This window comes from Phyllobates terribilis, unplaced genomic scaffold (genome assembly GCF_046119375.1).
Source record: "Phyllobates terribilis strain yellow unplaced genomic scaffold, ASM4611937v1 Scaffold_1__5_contigs__length_1240528914, whole genome shotgun sequence".
Classification (NCBI taxonomy): domain Eukaryota; kingdom Metazoa; phylum Chordata; class Amphibia; order Anura; family Dendrobatidae; genus Phyllobates; species Phyllobates terribilis.
This window is the reverse complement of record NW_027362761.1, coordinates 715,785,646-715,801,196: the sequence shown is the minus strand read 5'-3', so window position 1 is coordinate 715,801,196 and position 15,551 is coordinate 715,785,646. Positions and strand designations below refer to the sequence as shown.

The following is a 15,551-nucleotide window of genomic DNA, read 5'->3' as shown; positions in this document are numbered from 1 at the left end:
AACAACTAGTGATGAGAGAGCAATAAAATGCTCGGGTGCTCTATGCTCGGGTTGAGCACATTGCAATACTCGGGTGCTCGACCCGAGCAACGAGCCCAATGTAAGTATATGGGAAACTTGAGCATTTTTCAGGCGGCTCCCCCCGGCGGTCTGCAGAGGGCCTAAAAATTGCCCAAATCAATGGGAACAGTGCTCAAATGACATGGGGACAGCATGGGGAAGACCCCTGGAAGCATTTCTGACTCCCAGGTCACTTCTGTCAACAACGTTGTCAGAGTATTACACCACTTTTACGGACTCACAATAAAGCATATCAAAACGAAACCAAAATGGATTTTCCTGGGAAATATGTTAAGGAACATCCTTTCCAGGGTAATGACTTGTATATAAATAAATAACCAAAAACAAAAATGCTCCTCCACACCTTGGGCTATGTTCACACGTAGCGTTTTTTCACTTCTGCATTGCTTTCAACCGTGACAAATGCATTCACCAGGAAATGTCATTTTAACATTTTACAACCTTATCTGGCCATGTGGTGTGTGAGATATTATCAAACACATCGTGTTTCATTTATGAAGGAGGGACTCTGAGAGTTACAAAGCCTATTTTTATAGGGCCATCAGGCGGCCTTTATTATTCTTAAAGGGCCAGCAGTCGGCCCTCACTATTCTAAGAGAGCCATCAGCCGGCTATGTTTTATTGTTCCCATTACTAAAGAGTGGGTCTCATATACTGTTATTGCATATGCAGTTAGTGCCAGGGCTGCCCAAAATTTGGACGCACCCCAATACCCCTTTGAAAATTTGGATGCACCCCAATACCCCTTTGAAGAGACTTAGAGGAGGGCCTCCTGAAAACAATATTCCCATTATTAGAAAGTAGGTCTCCCATTGTGTTTGCCTATGCAGTGAATGCAAGGGTTGCCAAAAATTTAGAGGCACTCCAATGCCCCTTGGAAGAGACATAGAGGGCTTCATAAAAAAATATTCCCATTATTAGGAAGTGGGTCTCCCATAGTGTTGGCCTATGCAGTGAATGCAAGGGCTGCCAAAAATTGGGAGGCACTCCAATGCCCCTTGGAAGAGACGTGGAGGAGGGCCTCATAAAAAAATGTTCCCATTAGAAAGGAGCGGACCTCCTATACTTGTAATGCCCTTGCACTAAGTGTATGGGCTGACAAACATTTACCCCGGGGGGTATACATGAGCATACTGTATAAAAAAAAAGGTACAAAAAAATATACGTATCCGAAACGCGTAAGCCTCTGTACGCTTTTATTTGCACCATGGTCTCATGGTTTTAATTTTTTCAAAATAAAGGCTATTTTTTAAGTCACTTTCACGAGTTGCTGGATAACTACCCTTTCATCACTGTATAAAAAAAATGTTTACGGGCATCATAAACACCCTTTAAAAAAATTATGTGGGTGTTGCATCACGGACCACGGTCACCCTGGTGATATGGTGGTGGAGAAGGAGGAGAACAAGAGCAAATAGCCAAAATCAGGAAGAGTATACCCATGTCTGGGTGTGAAAAGGTGCATGGGAATACACCTCCCAAGAAAAGACACTGGATTTGAGTTTATGTTACGCTGCTATCATTCGGTGGTGTTGAGAAGTCTGGCCCAATCCAGCCCTTGTTCATTTTTATAAGTCAGCCTGTCAGCATTTTCAGTTGACAGGTAGATGCGCTTATCAGTTATAATTCCACCAGCGGCACTAAAAACCCGCTCTGATAAAACACTGGTGGCAGGGCAGGCCAGGACCTCCAAGGCATAGAGAGCCAGTTCATTCCATGTATCTAGCTTGGATACCCAATAATTATAAGGCACAGAGGAATCACGGAGGATGTTGGTATGGTCGGCAAGGTACTCCCTCAGCATCTTCCCAAACTTTGCACTCCTTGTGATAGTATCCCGCGCCTCAGGGCCTTTGCGATGGGAGGGGCTGAGAAAACTCTCCCAGAAATTTGACAGTGTTCCCCTGCCTCTGCTGGATTGAAGTTGTGTCTCTCTCGCCTGTACTCCTTGGTTGTCCAATGAAGTGTGCCCTCTGCCGCCAGCGTTTTCAGATGGGAATTTTTTAATAGTTTCGCAACAAGGGCCTTCTGGTACAGCCCCATTTTTGTAGACCTGTCCACCTCAGAAATAAGAGATATAAAGTTCTCCTTGTAGCATGGGTCAAGAAGTGTCACCAACCAGTAATGACTGTCACCCAAAATTTTGAGAATGCGAGGGTCATGGGAAAGGCAGCGTAACATAAACTCAGCCATGCGTGCCAGACTACTAACAGGCAAGACTTCCGTGTCCTCACCAAGAGGATGACTGACCATGCTCTCCTCCTCCTCCTCCTCCTCTCTGTCCTCTGGCCATCCACGCTGAACAGACGGTATGACAGCTGTGCAGGTAGTACCGTCTATAGCGCATGAAACTAGCTCCTGTCCTTCCTCCTTCTCCTCCTCTTCCTCATTGTCACTCAATCCACGTTGGGATGAGATGAGGCTGGGCTATGTGTAATCACCCTGTATGGGTCCTTGCTCCATCTCATCGTGCTCCGCCTGCAATGCATCCTCTTTGATTGTGAGCAGAGAGCGTTTCAGAAGACAGAGAAGCGGGATGGTGATGCTAATTATGGCGTCATCGCTGCTCACCATCTTGGTGGAGTCCTCAAAGTTTTGGAAGATGGTGCATATGTCTGACATCCATGTCCACTCCTGAGGTCTTATGTGTGGAGTCTGAACTGAATACCGAAGGCCTTATTGATGCTGGTACTCAACAACTGCCCTCTTCTGCTCACAAATCCTTCCCAACATCTGCAGTGTAGAGTTCCAATGCATGGGGACATCACACACCAGTCAGTGAGCTGGAAGCTGCAAACACTGCTGAAACACGGCAAGGGCGGCGGAAGCTGTAGGCGACTTTCTAAAATGGGCACACAGGCGGCGTACTTTAACAAGCAGATCCGGCAGCTCCGGGTAGGATTTGAGAAACCGCTGAACCACGAGGTTAAGCACATGGGCCAGGCATGGTACGTGTGTGAGCTCGCCTCAACTCAGAGCCGCCACCAGGTTCCAGCCATTGTCACACACGACCATGCCTGGCTGTAGGTTCAGCGGTGTGAGCCACAGATTTGCCTGCTCTTTCAGAGCTGTCCACAACTCTTCAGCATTGTGCTGTTTGTCACCTATTAGCTTCAGCACAGCCTGTTGCCAATTGGCCAAGGCAGTGCTGCAGTGCTTCCAGCTTGTGACTGATGTGGTCATTTCAGAGATGGAGGCTGAAGAGGAGGAGGAGGCTGAGGAGGATGAGGTGCAGGAGCTGTAGACCGTGGGGGCAACCCTGATTGACCTAGGGCCCGCAATCCTTGGCATCGGGAGGACATGTGCCGTTCCAAGGTCCGACTGGGTCCCGGCTTCCACTTTGTTAACCCAGTGTTCCCTCAGCGAGGGAGCCCTGCCCAAAAGCACTTGTCCACGTGTCCGTGGTTAGGTGGACTTTCCCGGTAACTGCATTGTTGAGGGCACGGCTAATGTTTTGGGACACGTGTTTGTGTAATGCGGGGACGGAACACTGGGAGAAACAGTGGCGGCTGGGGACCGAGTACCGAGGGATGGCCGCTGCCATCAGGTTGTGGAATGCTTCCGTCTCCAAGAGCCTAAAAGGCAACATTTTGAGCGCAAGCAGTCGTGAAATGTGAGAATTTAGTAGTGTGGCCTGTGGGGTGTTGGCTGCATATTTGCGATTGCGTTCCAAGGACTGGGGTACAGATAATTGAACGCGGCGCTGGGACAAGGACGTGAACGTGCTTCCTGATGCTGCTACTTGAGAGTGTGCAATCAAATGTACAGGGCAGGAGGCATCTTCGCATGCACCATGGACAGGGGATTGGCTTGCATGCACAACAGCGGAAGAAGCAATGGTGCCACCCGCAGACACTGTTCCTGGACCCTGGGGTTCAGCCCACAAAGTCGGGTGCTTTGCTGCCATGTGCCTGATCATGCTGGTGGTGGTCAGGCTGGTCGTTTTGCCACCCCTACTGATGCTGGCCTGGCAGCTGGTGCAAATGGCCTTTTTGGGGTTATCGACAGAGTCTTTAAAAAACAACCAGACTCGGGAAGACCTAGTTGTACTGGCAACTTCCTTCATGTTGGTGTTACCGGAAACGGTTGCCTGCCTTCTGTCTGCGGCCACCACACTGCTTCTTCCTGCCTGTTGGGATGCTCTGCTTCCCTTCCCCTGTGTGCCGCTGTCCTCACTCTGTATGTCCTCCTGCCAGGTTGGGTCAGTTACTATATCATCCACCACCTCGTCTTCCACTTCCGCACCCTGGTCCTCCTCCTGACTTTCTGGCAATTGTGTCTCATCATCGTCCACCTCTTGTGACACTTTCCCACCGTCGCCTTCATGTGACCATGGCTGCTCAAATATTTGGGCTTCGCTACATGCGATCTCCTCTTGCCCTGCTTCAAGTGGACCTGGCGGGAGGCCCGAATATATAAATGGAAAAGTGAACATCTCTTCAGAGTGTCCAAGTGTGGGATCAGTTGTCTTCGGGCACTCGGCATGGTGGGAGGAAGGAGGATCAGGGTGAGGAATATGCGGTCCACACTCACGGCTACTGAGACTTGACCGTGTGGAAGACAGGGTGGTGGTGGATAAGTGACTGGAAGCATTATCCTCTATCCAACCAACAACCTTTTGACACTGCTCTGTGTTCAATAGTGGTGTGCTGCGGTCCCCTAGAAATTGGGACAGGAAGGTCAGGCGAGAAGATGTGGGTATTTGTTGTGGCACAATTTCAGCTTGCCCACGGCCTTGTCCTCGGCCTCAGCATGCAGCATTACCATCACGTCCAGTTCCCCGTCCCTTGCCATGTGCCTTGCCCATTTTAAATGGAGGACAGTATCTTCCACGCTCACTACAAATGACTGAGTTTGGAGCGAACTTATATGTGATCCGTGTGACGGAGAAAACAGAGTTTTAAATACCTGGCTTGTAGGTAGCTAGTTTGAACAGCAAACTGCGGTGAATTGCTTCACTGACACACTGAAAGAAATGTTTAATGGAGGCCAGAAATGGCAGTATTTTCTGACAACGTATATGTGATCCATGTGACGGAGAAAACAGAGTTTTAAATAGCTGGATTTCTAGCGCTGTAATATGGAAAGGACCTGGCTGTATTCTGAAGGGCCAACAAGGAAATGGCTCAGAAAAACGGTGCTCTCTGGATTGCCTTTTAAGCAAATAATGAGGATTAAGATCCAAAAAAAAGTATTCCTGGCCCCTGAGACCTGGGCCTTTGTCTATAAATATCTAACAGCAGCAGAAGGCAGAATTGGAATGGAGCCTCTTGTGCTATTTGCACTGCAGTCTGCTATATACACTGCCTGCCTATATACCCTGCCTGCCTGATACTGTATCTCTGCAGATGGATTAGTCCTCAGAAGGACTGTTTGTTAAGATGGATATGTGTAATGTATGATTTTTCTCCCTACACTACCTAATATACAAGGACAACTCTCCCTGACTCAGCAGCAGCTCTCCCTACACTGTCTGATCCGGGGTGACTGTGACGAGCATAGCGGCGCCAGGTCTGATATAGACCCGATGACGCTGTGTGGCCAGCCAATCACTGTAATGCCACAACCAACATGGCTGCTGCATTACAGTGAGTGGCAGGCAATCCCTGTATGTTGATTGGCACTGTAAAGAGCACCAAACATGCAGGGAGGGGACCCGAGCATCTCGCAAGTACTCGGCGAGCTCTGAGCATCTCGAGTACTGAGATGCTCGGGCGAGTAACGAGTACTTGCGAGTATGCTCGCTCATCACTAGTAACAACCCACACAGGCAAAGAAATCAAACCACAGATGTCCAGAAATTAAGTTATGTGTTAGAAGGGCTCTTACCAGCTACCTTGAAAGTGGCATTTCTCAGACATACCACCATAATCGTTTCTCTAGATGCTAAATAACTGATTGAATACCCAATCCAATGAAGAAAGACAGATAAAGTTTTGGTGACCAATGTCAGTATTCCAGCACTCGCTGAGGGGATGAAAGGAGCTAGTTAAATTGTTTCCATCCTTGTCTTGTATGTAATCTTTAAACAGTTAAACATGGATGGTACCATTACCATCTTATCATCACCATTGCAAAACCACTTATAGAATTTAGTTTTTTCTTCTCCATTAAAATCCTTCTAATACCATGATCATAACATGAACCGAGCAGTTTATCTCACATCTACTAATTAGTAACTTTTTTTGTGTGGGAGGGAAAAGTAAAGAGAGAAGTTGTGGTTAACTGAAAAAAAGAGTCCTTAAATGGACAAGAGAAAGAGGAGAGGAAGGAAGAGGTAGCGCAGTATAGGGGCTGCTGTATGTGACACATCCAGCAGTGATGCATGCTGAAAGTGCAGAAAGTATTTTTCATTTTCCAAATTCAACTTCTTTTTTTTTCTTTGAGATGTCGTTATGTGTAATGAGGTTATGAATTGTGAATGCTTGGCTTTTTACGTTCTGCACACTTACCGGTATACAGATTTAAATGACAAATGTGTGGTTTGAGGGCATTACAAAAGATCAGAGTCAGCATTAATATTAAGTGTGAATTTACCTAACTTTTCTGTAATTGAGGTTTAATAGGTAATCCCTCATCTTCATATTCAACCAAGACTAAACATAAACTTAATATAACCAGACAGGTACACACAAAAGATGTGTTTCTGCCAGACCTAAATTAAATGCAGGGACTTTTCCTGTCTATGTAAATAACAAAAAGTCACCAGGTCTGCAGAGGTGAAGTAGGGGCCCTCTACATTTGAGTCATAAGCCCTTAAAGCGGATCTGTCACCAGATTTCACAATACACACTCCATATTACTAAAAGGCTCTCTTAGACCTGATAAAACTGATGTACTCACTTTGAAAATCAATATCAGAAAAGATATACAATCGTTTATGAAAATTTAACTCAATCTCCAGCCACCTTACCTGATTGACAGCTCTTCAGTGACCCTCCTGCTGTTGACATCTCAATCCGCAGCTGTCACTCAGACTGGATGGGTGGAGACTGAATACACGGTCACTCTATAGCTGGACTCAAAAAATTGATTATAAAGGCATTTTCAAGTAGATTTTCAAAGTAAATATGCCAGAGTCATACATTTAAAAAATGTATATAGTTTGGTTATAGCTTGTATTGTAAAATCTATTGACAGATATCATAGCGTCATAATGTGGGGGCATCATAGTGTGCGTGTGGGGTTGGGGGGACATCACACTGTGTGGGAAGGTCACTGTGGGCACATCTTACTATGGGGTGGTCACTGTGGGGGTATTATTGTGGGTGGAGGGGACTGTGGGGACATCATACTGTATGGAGGGGAGGCATTATACTGTGAGGGGTCACTGTGGGAGCTTCATTATCTGTTTGAGAGAACTGAAGGAACAACACACTGTGTGGTGCGCACTGTAGGGGCATTATTCTGTGTTGGGTTCACTCTAGGGGCATCATAAATTATAGTGGGCACTGTGGGGCATCATATTGTGCATGTGAGGGGTAATGTGGGGGCAAATTGTGTGGAGAAATTCACTGTGGGGATATTATACTATGTGTGGGGGACATAATATTCGATGGGAACCATGAAAGAGGTATCATAGTGAGTGTGAACACTAGAGGACTTCAGTAGAGGCCAAATTACAGTGTATTTACCGCATTACATGTCACTCATTTATCAACATTGTTTTACCTTCTCATTTCATTCTCTTCTGGACTTCATAGCATTGCTTGTTATAATACTTTTTGCATGGCATAATACCATCAATGTTAGTTTTTTCCTTTACTTTGCTGCCAGACATACATAGGCTCTGTACTTATTTCAGTCAATCCTTTTAAGCAGATGCCGTATTTCACAGACCGAGAAATTGAATTATATCAAGGAGCTGTAAGTAATGCTATGTTCATATTCAGATTATGCAAAATAGAGTGAGAATGTGGGAAAGAGAGAGAATTTCTGTACACCTGACTGTTTCACTAAATTTTTCATGTTGAACTAGACACATAATGTAATAGTGGCGGCAGAGAGGAATAAAAGTAAAGTCCCAGTGGGTGTTTTCACCGGGAACATGTACTTCTTCTCCCTGTATGGAATTGCTATCTGATAACATCTACAGTGGGTACAGAAAGTATTCAGACCCCTTTACATTTTTCACTCTTTGTTTCATTGCAGCCATTTGGTAAATTCTAAAAAGTTCATTTTTTTTCTCATTAAAGTACATTCTGCACCCTATCTTGACTGGAAAAATCAGAAATGTAGAACTTTTTGCAAATTTATTAAAAAAGAAAAACTGAAATATCACATGGCCATAAGCATAGGCGGATTATAATGGGGGCAATCCAGGCTACTGCCCGGGGCCACGGGCCTCAGGTACCTGTTGCTTCTCCTTGCTGTACCGGTCCCTCTGTATGGCGGAGCCTCCAGGCTTCTTAGGCCAAGGAACCTGAAATCCCTTGCGGGTTGGTTATCTGCTGCAGGGCTTGCAACCCTGACAGCCTCGGACCCCAATGTCCGGTAGTGATTCTCTCAGAGAGGACCGGCTCTCGTCGCCTCTGTCCCTGGCTCGCAGCTTCTCCTCTGCCTCACGGACTCCTTGGCTACAGCTGAACTTGTCCCTCCTTCTCTGGGACTAGTCTCAGTCCTGAGCTAGGTCATCCAGTTCTCTCTAACCCTGCCCTCAGTTCCAGCTTTTATAGGGGCAGCCTGCTCCCCTTACTGGCCTGGGACAGGAGGTGCTGTATGCTAATTGTCCCTGACCAGGGAACCTCCCTCCTGCTCTCAGACACAGCCTTTAATATTTGTCGCATCCAGGCCTGGGGTGACACATTCCCCCCTAGTAAAATTTAGTACTCCGGGACTAAACAAGAAACACAAATACAGGCTATAAATGCATGACCATAAACACAACAGGGAAGGAAATAACGAACTACATCACATATTGAGTTCTTTAGGTTACAGTGTGGTCTGTGACCGGGTGTCCATTTCACCAACACAACGGGAGCCTTAACCAGGTGGGGGTCTGTCCTTGCCCCGAGTCCTTGACAGTCTTTATTCATTCCTTTGGTTAGGCTCCGAACATATTTACAAGGAAGTCCCGGTTACTCAAAGTTCATAACCTGTTAGTCCATATATCTAGAAAAACTGGGAAAACAGTATTAATAACCAGGGTACAAACATAAAACATTAAATATATACATTGTGCATTTCGATCTTGACCTGCATAACCCACTGTCTGATGGTGGTCTAACCTGGCTTTCCCCACTATCATTTAGGGTACAGCTACTAGCTGGGTTTACAGGCAGGGCAGGCAGCTGTCTGCGGGTCCTTTGGCTTACCGCAGGCATGGCAGGCTCACTGTCAGCAGAGGGTTGACTCTCCTGGGCTGCTGGCATGGGTTCTTCTGCCTCCGGGGCTGCTTGTTCTTCTGTAGGCTCCTGCTGGGTAGGTTGAAGGAAGTGTAGGACGGGTACCACTATGGCATCGCTTATCCGAGTCCAGGACCGGGGAACTCTCCGAGAACGGTGCTGACCATTTCCTCCTTGTCCACTGCGGGCTCAAGGTCATCTTGATCTTCACTTGGACTCTGCGGTTGCTCGAGGCACCGTTTTAGGTGGTCTCTGGAGACAGTGCTAGTGGTTTCTCCTCCATCCTTGCTAATTACACATGCCTTCGGGTTGTCGTGGTTGAACGGCAGTACGGTGTACGGGTCCCTCTCCCACTGGTCATCTAGCTTGTGAAGCTTTCTCTTCCGCTTCAGGACCTGCTCACCAGGTTCCAGGGGACCAGCAGGGGCGTGTTGGTTGAAGAGCCTCTCTTTCTTTTCTCTCGCTTGAGCCAGACTCCTCTCCATACTCTCCTGTACCTTCTTGTACTGTAGCCGCTGTTACGTATCCCAGTCCGCATCTGGGGAGGTGTCCTCGGTGTAGCATCGGCGTCTCTGCCTCCTGCTAGGCAGAGACGCCGTCCCTCTCACCTTTCTGTTCAGCGCGAGGCGTCCTCCTGCGCTCCTTCCCTCGCTGCTGCCGGCGCGCGCTCCTTCCCGGGCACTGTGCTTAGGGCGCGCGCTCCCCCTCTCTTAAAGGGGCCGCGCGCGTCGTCCTAAGGGGTCCCCGGCCAATTGCCGGAGGACTTCCCATATATAAGGCACCTCCTCCAAAATGGAGGTGCCCGAGCAAAGTTGCTTGCACTGTGTCTCACCTGTGCTTCAGCCCTCTGGTTCCGCTGCTAGCCTGACTCCTCGTCCTGCCTGCCAGCCTGTTACTTGCCTTGTCTGTTTGACCGCTCACCTGGGAGCGTCCACCAGTTACCTGACTGTTACCTGCCTCGTCTGTCAGATCGCTCACCTGGGAGCGTCCACCAGTAACCTGACTGTTACCTGCCTCGTCTGTCTGCCCACTCACCTGGGAGCGCCCACCAGTTACCTGCCAGTTACCCGCCTCGTCTGTCTGCCCGCTCACCTGGGAGCACCTGCCTGTTTCCTGCCAGCCTGCCTGGAGACCCTGCCGTCACTTGTTGTGACCATCTTCCTGGTAAAACCTATAGACTGCTACCTGCCCTGCTTTCTCGAACTGTGTCCACCTGCCAGCTACCAGAGACTTCCGCCTGCTTGCCGTGTCCATCCGCCATACCGGTCAGTCCCAGCCATCTGACCCGTGGGAGCCACCTGCTCTCTTACAAGGTCGTCCCCAGAGTAGCACCGGGTCCCTCAGCCCGGATCCTCCCTGGTCACGGTGTTGTTTGCTGCTGTACGACCAGGGTCGGTTCGGGTGGATACTTAGTCACGCCCCTTTGGGTCCCTCCTTGCACCTCGGCACAGAGGTTCCACCACCCGGCCCCGTAACAGTTTGCTCGGGCCATGGAACCCGGTGGCACCCAAGCTCCCTTGCTCTCTGACCTATACCAGGAAGTCTCCCGTCAGAGATCCCAGCAGGAGTCCATCCTGAACCACCTGCGGAATGTCAACTCCCGCCTGGACACATTGACTGCTCCACCAGCAACCACCGCTAGTTGCATGACTCGCACCCCAGCAGCGCCGCTGCCCATCAATACCATGGCATCCTGCTCCGGACCCCGGCTTTCTGCACCTCCTCGTTTTGGAGGTGACCCCGCTCAAGCTCGGGGCTTCATAAACCAGTGCACCCTGCACTTTGAACTCTTGGCACATCACTTTACCACCGACCGGGCCAAAGTGGCTTTCATCATGTCCCATCTCACAGGAGAGGCACTGGCTTGGCTAAATCCCCTGTGGGAGAGAGGGGATCCCCTAGTATCCAACTTGTCAGCTTTCCTCTCTGCTTTCCGGAAAGTCTTCGATGAACCGGGACGAAAGACCTCGTCAGCCTCCTCTCTGCTACGTCTCCGCCAAGGGAGTCTCACCGTAGGCCAATATGCCATACGGTTCTGTACCCTCGCTTCTGAACTTGCCTGGGATAACGAGGCCCTGCTGTCTGTCTTCTGGGAGGGTCTTTCTGGTCGGATTAAAGATGAACTTGCCGGTCGGGACATCCCTACCACCCTGGACGACCTAGTGTCACTTGCTACCCGGATTGACATCCGGTTCCAGGAACGTACCAAGGAAACCACCCGCGAGAGAAAGTTTCCCCGCCTTGCTCCTAACTTCCAGAGACCTGTCTCTTCTTCAGTCACTCCCCGGGCGCACTCACCCGAGCCTATGCAGGTCGACCAGACCAAGTTGGTCAAATCCTGCCAGGAGTCACTCCGAGCCGAGGGGAGCTGTTTCTATTGTGGCAGCAAGGAGCACCGGGAAACGCCAGTGTCTAGGATCGCTCAGAGAGGTCGTCCTAGACAAAAGTAAGTCCTCTCCCTCCCTGACTTTGTCTGTCTCTCTCTCCTGGGGAGAGGATCAGCACTTTGAAAACGCTCACCTGGACTCTGGAGCGGCTGGGAACCTCATCTCCCAGTCCTTAATAGAGAGGTACCGTATTCCCACCAAGCCTCTCCCTGAACCTTTGTCAGTTGCCTCCGTGGATGGTAAACTCCTTCCAGTACCCATCCTGCTCGTCACTGAACCCTTAACTCTGCTGGTGGGAATGCTGCACTCTGAGAAGATCTCCTTCCATGTGCTATCCGGACTCTCTCACTCCCTGTTGCTAGGTCTACCTTGGCTCCAGACCCATGAACCCGTATTGAACTGGCGATCCGGCGAAGTACTCCGGTGGGGTCCAGACTGCCATAGGACCTGCCTGGTTCCGGTCCGCCCAGCTCGCCCTCCGCCTACTCCAGCTAATCTTCCCGGACTCCCGGCTCCATACTGGCCCTATGCGGACGTCTTCGGTAAAAAGGAAGCAGAGACGTTGCCTCCCCATAGGCCTTATGACTGCCCGATCGACCTGGTACCTGGCGCCACTCCTCCCCATGGGCGTATCTACCCATTGTCTGCGGCCGAAACCCGGGCCATGTCTGAATACATTGAGGAGAATCTGGCTAGGGGATTTATCCGAAAATCTACCTCCACGGCTGGAGCCGGATTCTTCTTTGTCAAAAAGAAAGACGGCTCGCTACATCCCTGTATAGACTACAGAGGACTCAATCTAATCACTATAAAAAACAAATACCCCCTGCTGCTCATCTCCGAATTGTTTGATCGTCTCAAGGGCGCCAGGATCTTCTCCAAGCTGGATCTACGAGGGGCATATAACTTGGTCCGTATCCGTCAAGGAGACGAGTGGAAGACAGCATTCAATACCCGGGACGGTCACTATGAGTACCTTGTGATGCCCTTTGGTCTCTGTAACACCCCCGCTGTCTTTCAAGAGCTGGTCAACGACATCTTCCGTGACCTCCTGTACTCCTGCGTAGTGGTTTACCTGGACGATATCTTGGTCTTCTCTCCGGATCTCCCCACACACCGGAGGGATGTTCGTCAGGTCCAGCTTAGGCTCCGGCAGAAACACCTCTATGCCAAATACGAGAAGTGCCTCTTCGACCAGACCTCCCTTCCATTCTTGGGCTATGTTATCTCCCAGACAGGTCTACAAATGGATCCGGAGAAGCTCTCTTCTGTTCTAAAATGGCCCCGTCCCGAGGGTTTGAAGGCGATACAGCGATTCCTGGGCTTCGCTAATTACTATCGTCTTTTCATTCCACACTTCTCGTCCCGGACTGCTCCCATATCTGCGCTTACCCGTAAGGGGGCAAATCCCAAGGTATGGTCGCCTGAAGACGAGGAGGCCTTCCTTTCCTTAAAGAGAGCCTTCGTCTCTGCTCCCATCCTGCATCGTCCGGACTATAATAAACAATTCTACCTGGAGGTTGATGCCTCCTCCTCCGGAGCCGGAGCGGTACTCACCCAAAAATCTTCTACCGGGAGAATGGTAACCTGCGGCTTCTTCTCCAAAATCTTCTCCTTGTCTGAGCGCAACTACTCCATAGGAGACCGTGAATTGCTAGCTGTCAAATTGGCACTGGAGGAGTGGCGCTATCTGTTAGAAGGGGCTCTCTACCCGGTAATCATTTACACGGATCACAAAAACCTGGCATATCTCCAAAATGCCCAGAGACTCAATCCTCGCCAGGCTCGGTAGTCGTTGTTTTTTGCCCGCTTCGACTTCATTCTTCATTTCCGCCCGGCGGACAAGAACGTCAAAGCTGATGCCTTGTCCCGGTCCTTCCTGTCCTCCGATCAAGAGCAGGAGCCTACGCACATCATTGACTCCTCCAAGGTGATGAATGTGGCCCCCTTGGATCTGACTCGTCTTCCACCCGGTAAGACGTTTGTAGCAGTATCAGATCGGGAGAGGGTTCTTCGCTGGGGACATTCTTCTAAACTTGCTGGCCATGCTGGCCAAAAGAAGACCTTCCAGCTCATTTCCCGGCATTACTGGTGGCCTACCCTGCGTAAGGACGTTGTAGACTTCGTCGCGGCCTGTTCATCCTGTGCCCGTAACAAAGTCCCCAGACATCTACCAGCTGGCCATCTCTTGCCCCTGCCCGTACCTGCTGCTCCATGGCAGCACATTGCTATGGACTTTATCACCGATCTTCCTGTTTCTGCCGGTTGTACAGTCATTTGGGTGGTCGTTGACCGCTTTTCTAAAATGGCCCACTTCATTCCCCTGCCTGGTCTCCCATCTGCACCCGAGCTGGCTAAAGACTTTATCCGCCATATCTTCCGTCTCCATGGCCTACCCCTCCACATCGTGTCGGATCATGGGGTTCAGTTCACCTCACGCTTCTGGAGAGCCACATGTAAGCTGCTAGACGTTACCCTGGATTTCTCCTCCGCTTACCACCCACAGTCCAATGGTCAAGTGGAGCGAATCAATCAGATCCTGACCAGCTACCTCCGGCACTTCGTTAATGCCCACCATTCGGATTGGGTGGATCTCCTACCATGGGCCGAGTTCTCTTATAATAACCATGAGAGCGAATCCTCTTCCCAATCCCCGTTCTTTATTGTTTATGGCCAGTACCCCCGGATTCCAGTTCCTGTCTCCGCTTCTGTGGACAACCCTGCCGCAGAGTCTCTTGTCAGCGAGTTTTCTACTATTTGGGAGAGTACCAGGTCCGCTCTTCTTCTGTCCTCCGAGCAGATGAAGAGATATGCTGATAAGAGACGTCTGGATCCACCTCAATTCCGTCCAGGCGACAAGGTTTGGCTCTCTTCCAAATATGTGCGGCTCAAAGTACCCTCCTACAAGTTGGGCCCTCGGTTCATCGGACCCTTCGAAGTCCTCAGGCAAATTAACCCAGTGGCCTACAAATTAAAACTCCCGGCCACCCTACACATTCCCAACTCCTTCCACGTATCCCTCCTCAAACCCGTTGTCCTTAACACTTTTTCCGACAATCCAGGTACTCCTCCTACTCCGGTTTCTGCTGAGGACGTCTTTGAAGTGGAGAGTATCCTGGCCACCAAGAGGGTAAGAGGGAGAACCTTTTTTCTGGTGGATTGGAAGGGGTTTGGTCCTGAGGAAAGAACTTGGGAACCCAGGGAGAACATCAACGCTCCGCTTCTCCTTGAGAAATTTCTCTCTGGCCTAAAAAAGGGGGGGCCTAAAGGGGGGGGCTACTGTAGCATCGGCGTCTCTGCCTCCTGCTAGGCAGAGACGCCGTCCCTCTCACCTTCCTGTTCAGCGCGCGGCGTCCTCCTGCGCTCCTTCGCTCGCTGCTGCCGGCGCGTGCTCCTTCCCGGGCACTGTGCTTAGGGCGCGCGCTCCCCCTCTCTTAAAGGGGCCGCGCGCGTCGTCCTAAGGGGTCCCCGGCCAATTGCCGGAGGACTTCCCATATATAAGGCACCTCCTCCAAAATGGAGGTGCCCGAGCAAAGTTGTTTGCACTGTGTCTCACCTGTGCTTCAGCCCTCAGGTTCCACTGCTAGCCTGACTCCTCGTCCTGCCTGCCAGCCTGTTACTTGCCTTGTCTGTTTGACCGCTCACCTGGGAGCGTCCACCAGTTACCTGACTGTTACCTGCCTCGTCTGTCAGATCGCTCACCTGGGAGCGTCCACCAGTAACCTGACTGTTACCTGCC

At 50.1% G+C, this 15,551-nt stretch overlaps 1 protein-coding gene across 2 annotated transcripts in view; it reads left to right on the top strand.

Moving 5' to 3' along the window:
• MYO1F (myosin IF) overlaps positions 1–15,551 on the top strand; it is a 427,358-nt gene that overhangs the window by 224,802 nt on the left and 187,005 nt on the right. For both annotated transcript variants that reach the window (XM_073686285.1, XM_073686286.1), the window contains one exon: positions 7,858–7,947. In XM_073686285.1, coding sequence (XP_073542386.1) covers positions 7,858–7,947 — 90 coding nt within the window. The remainder of the gene's footprint in view (positions 1–7,857; positions 7,948–15,551) is intronic.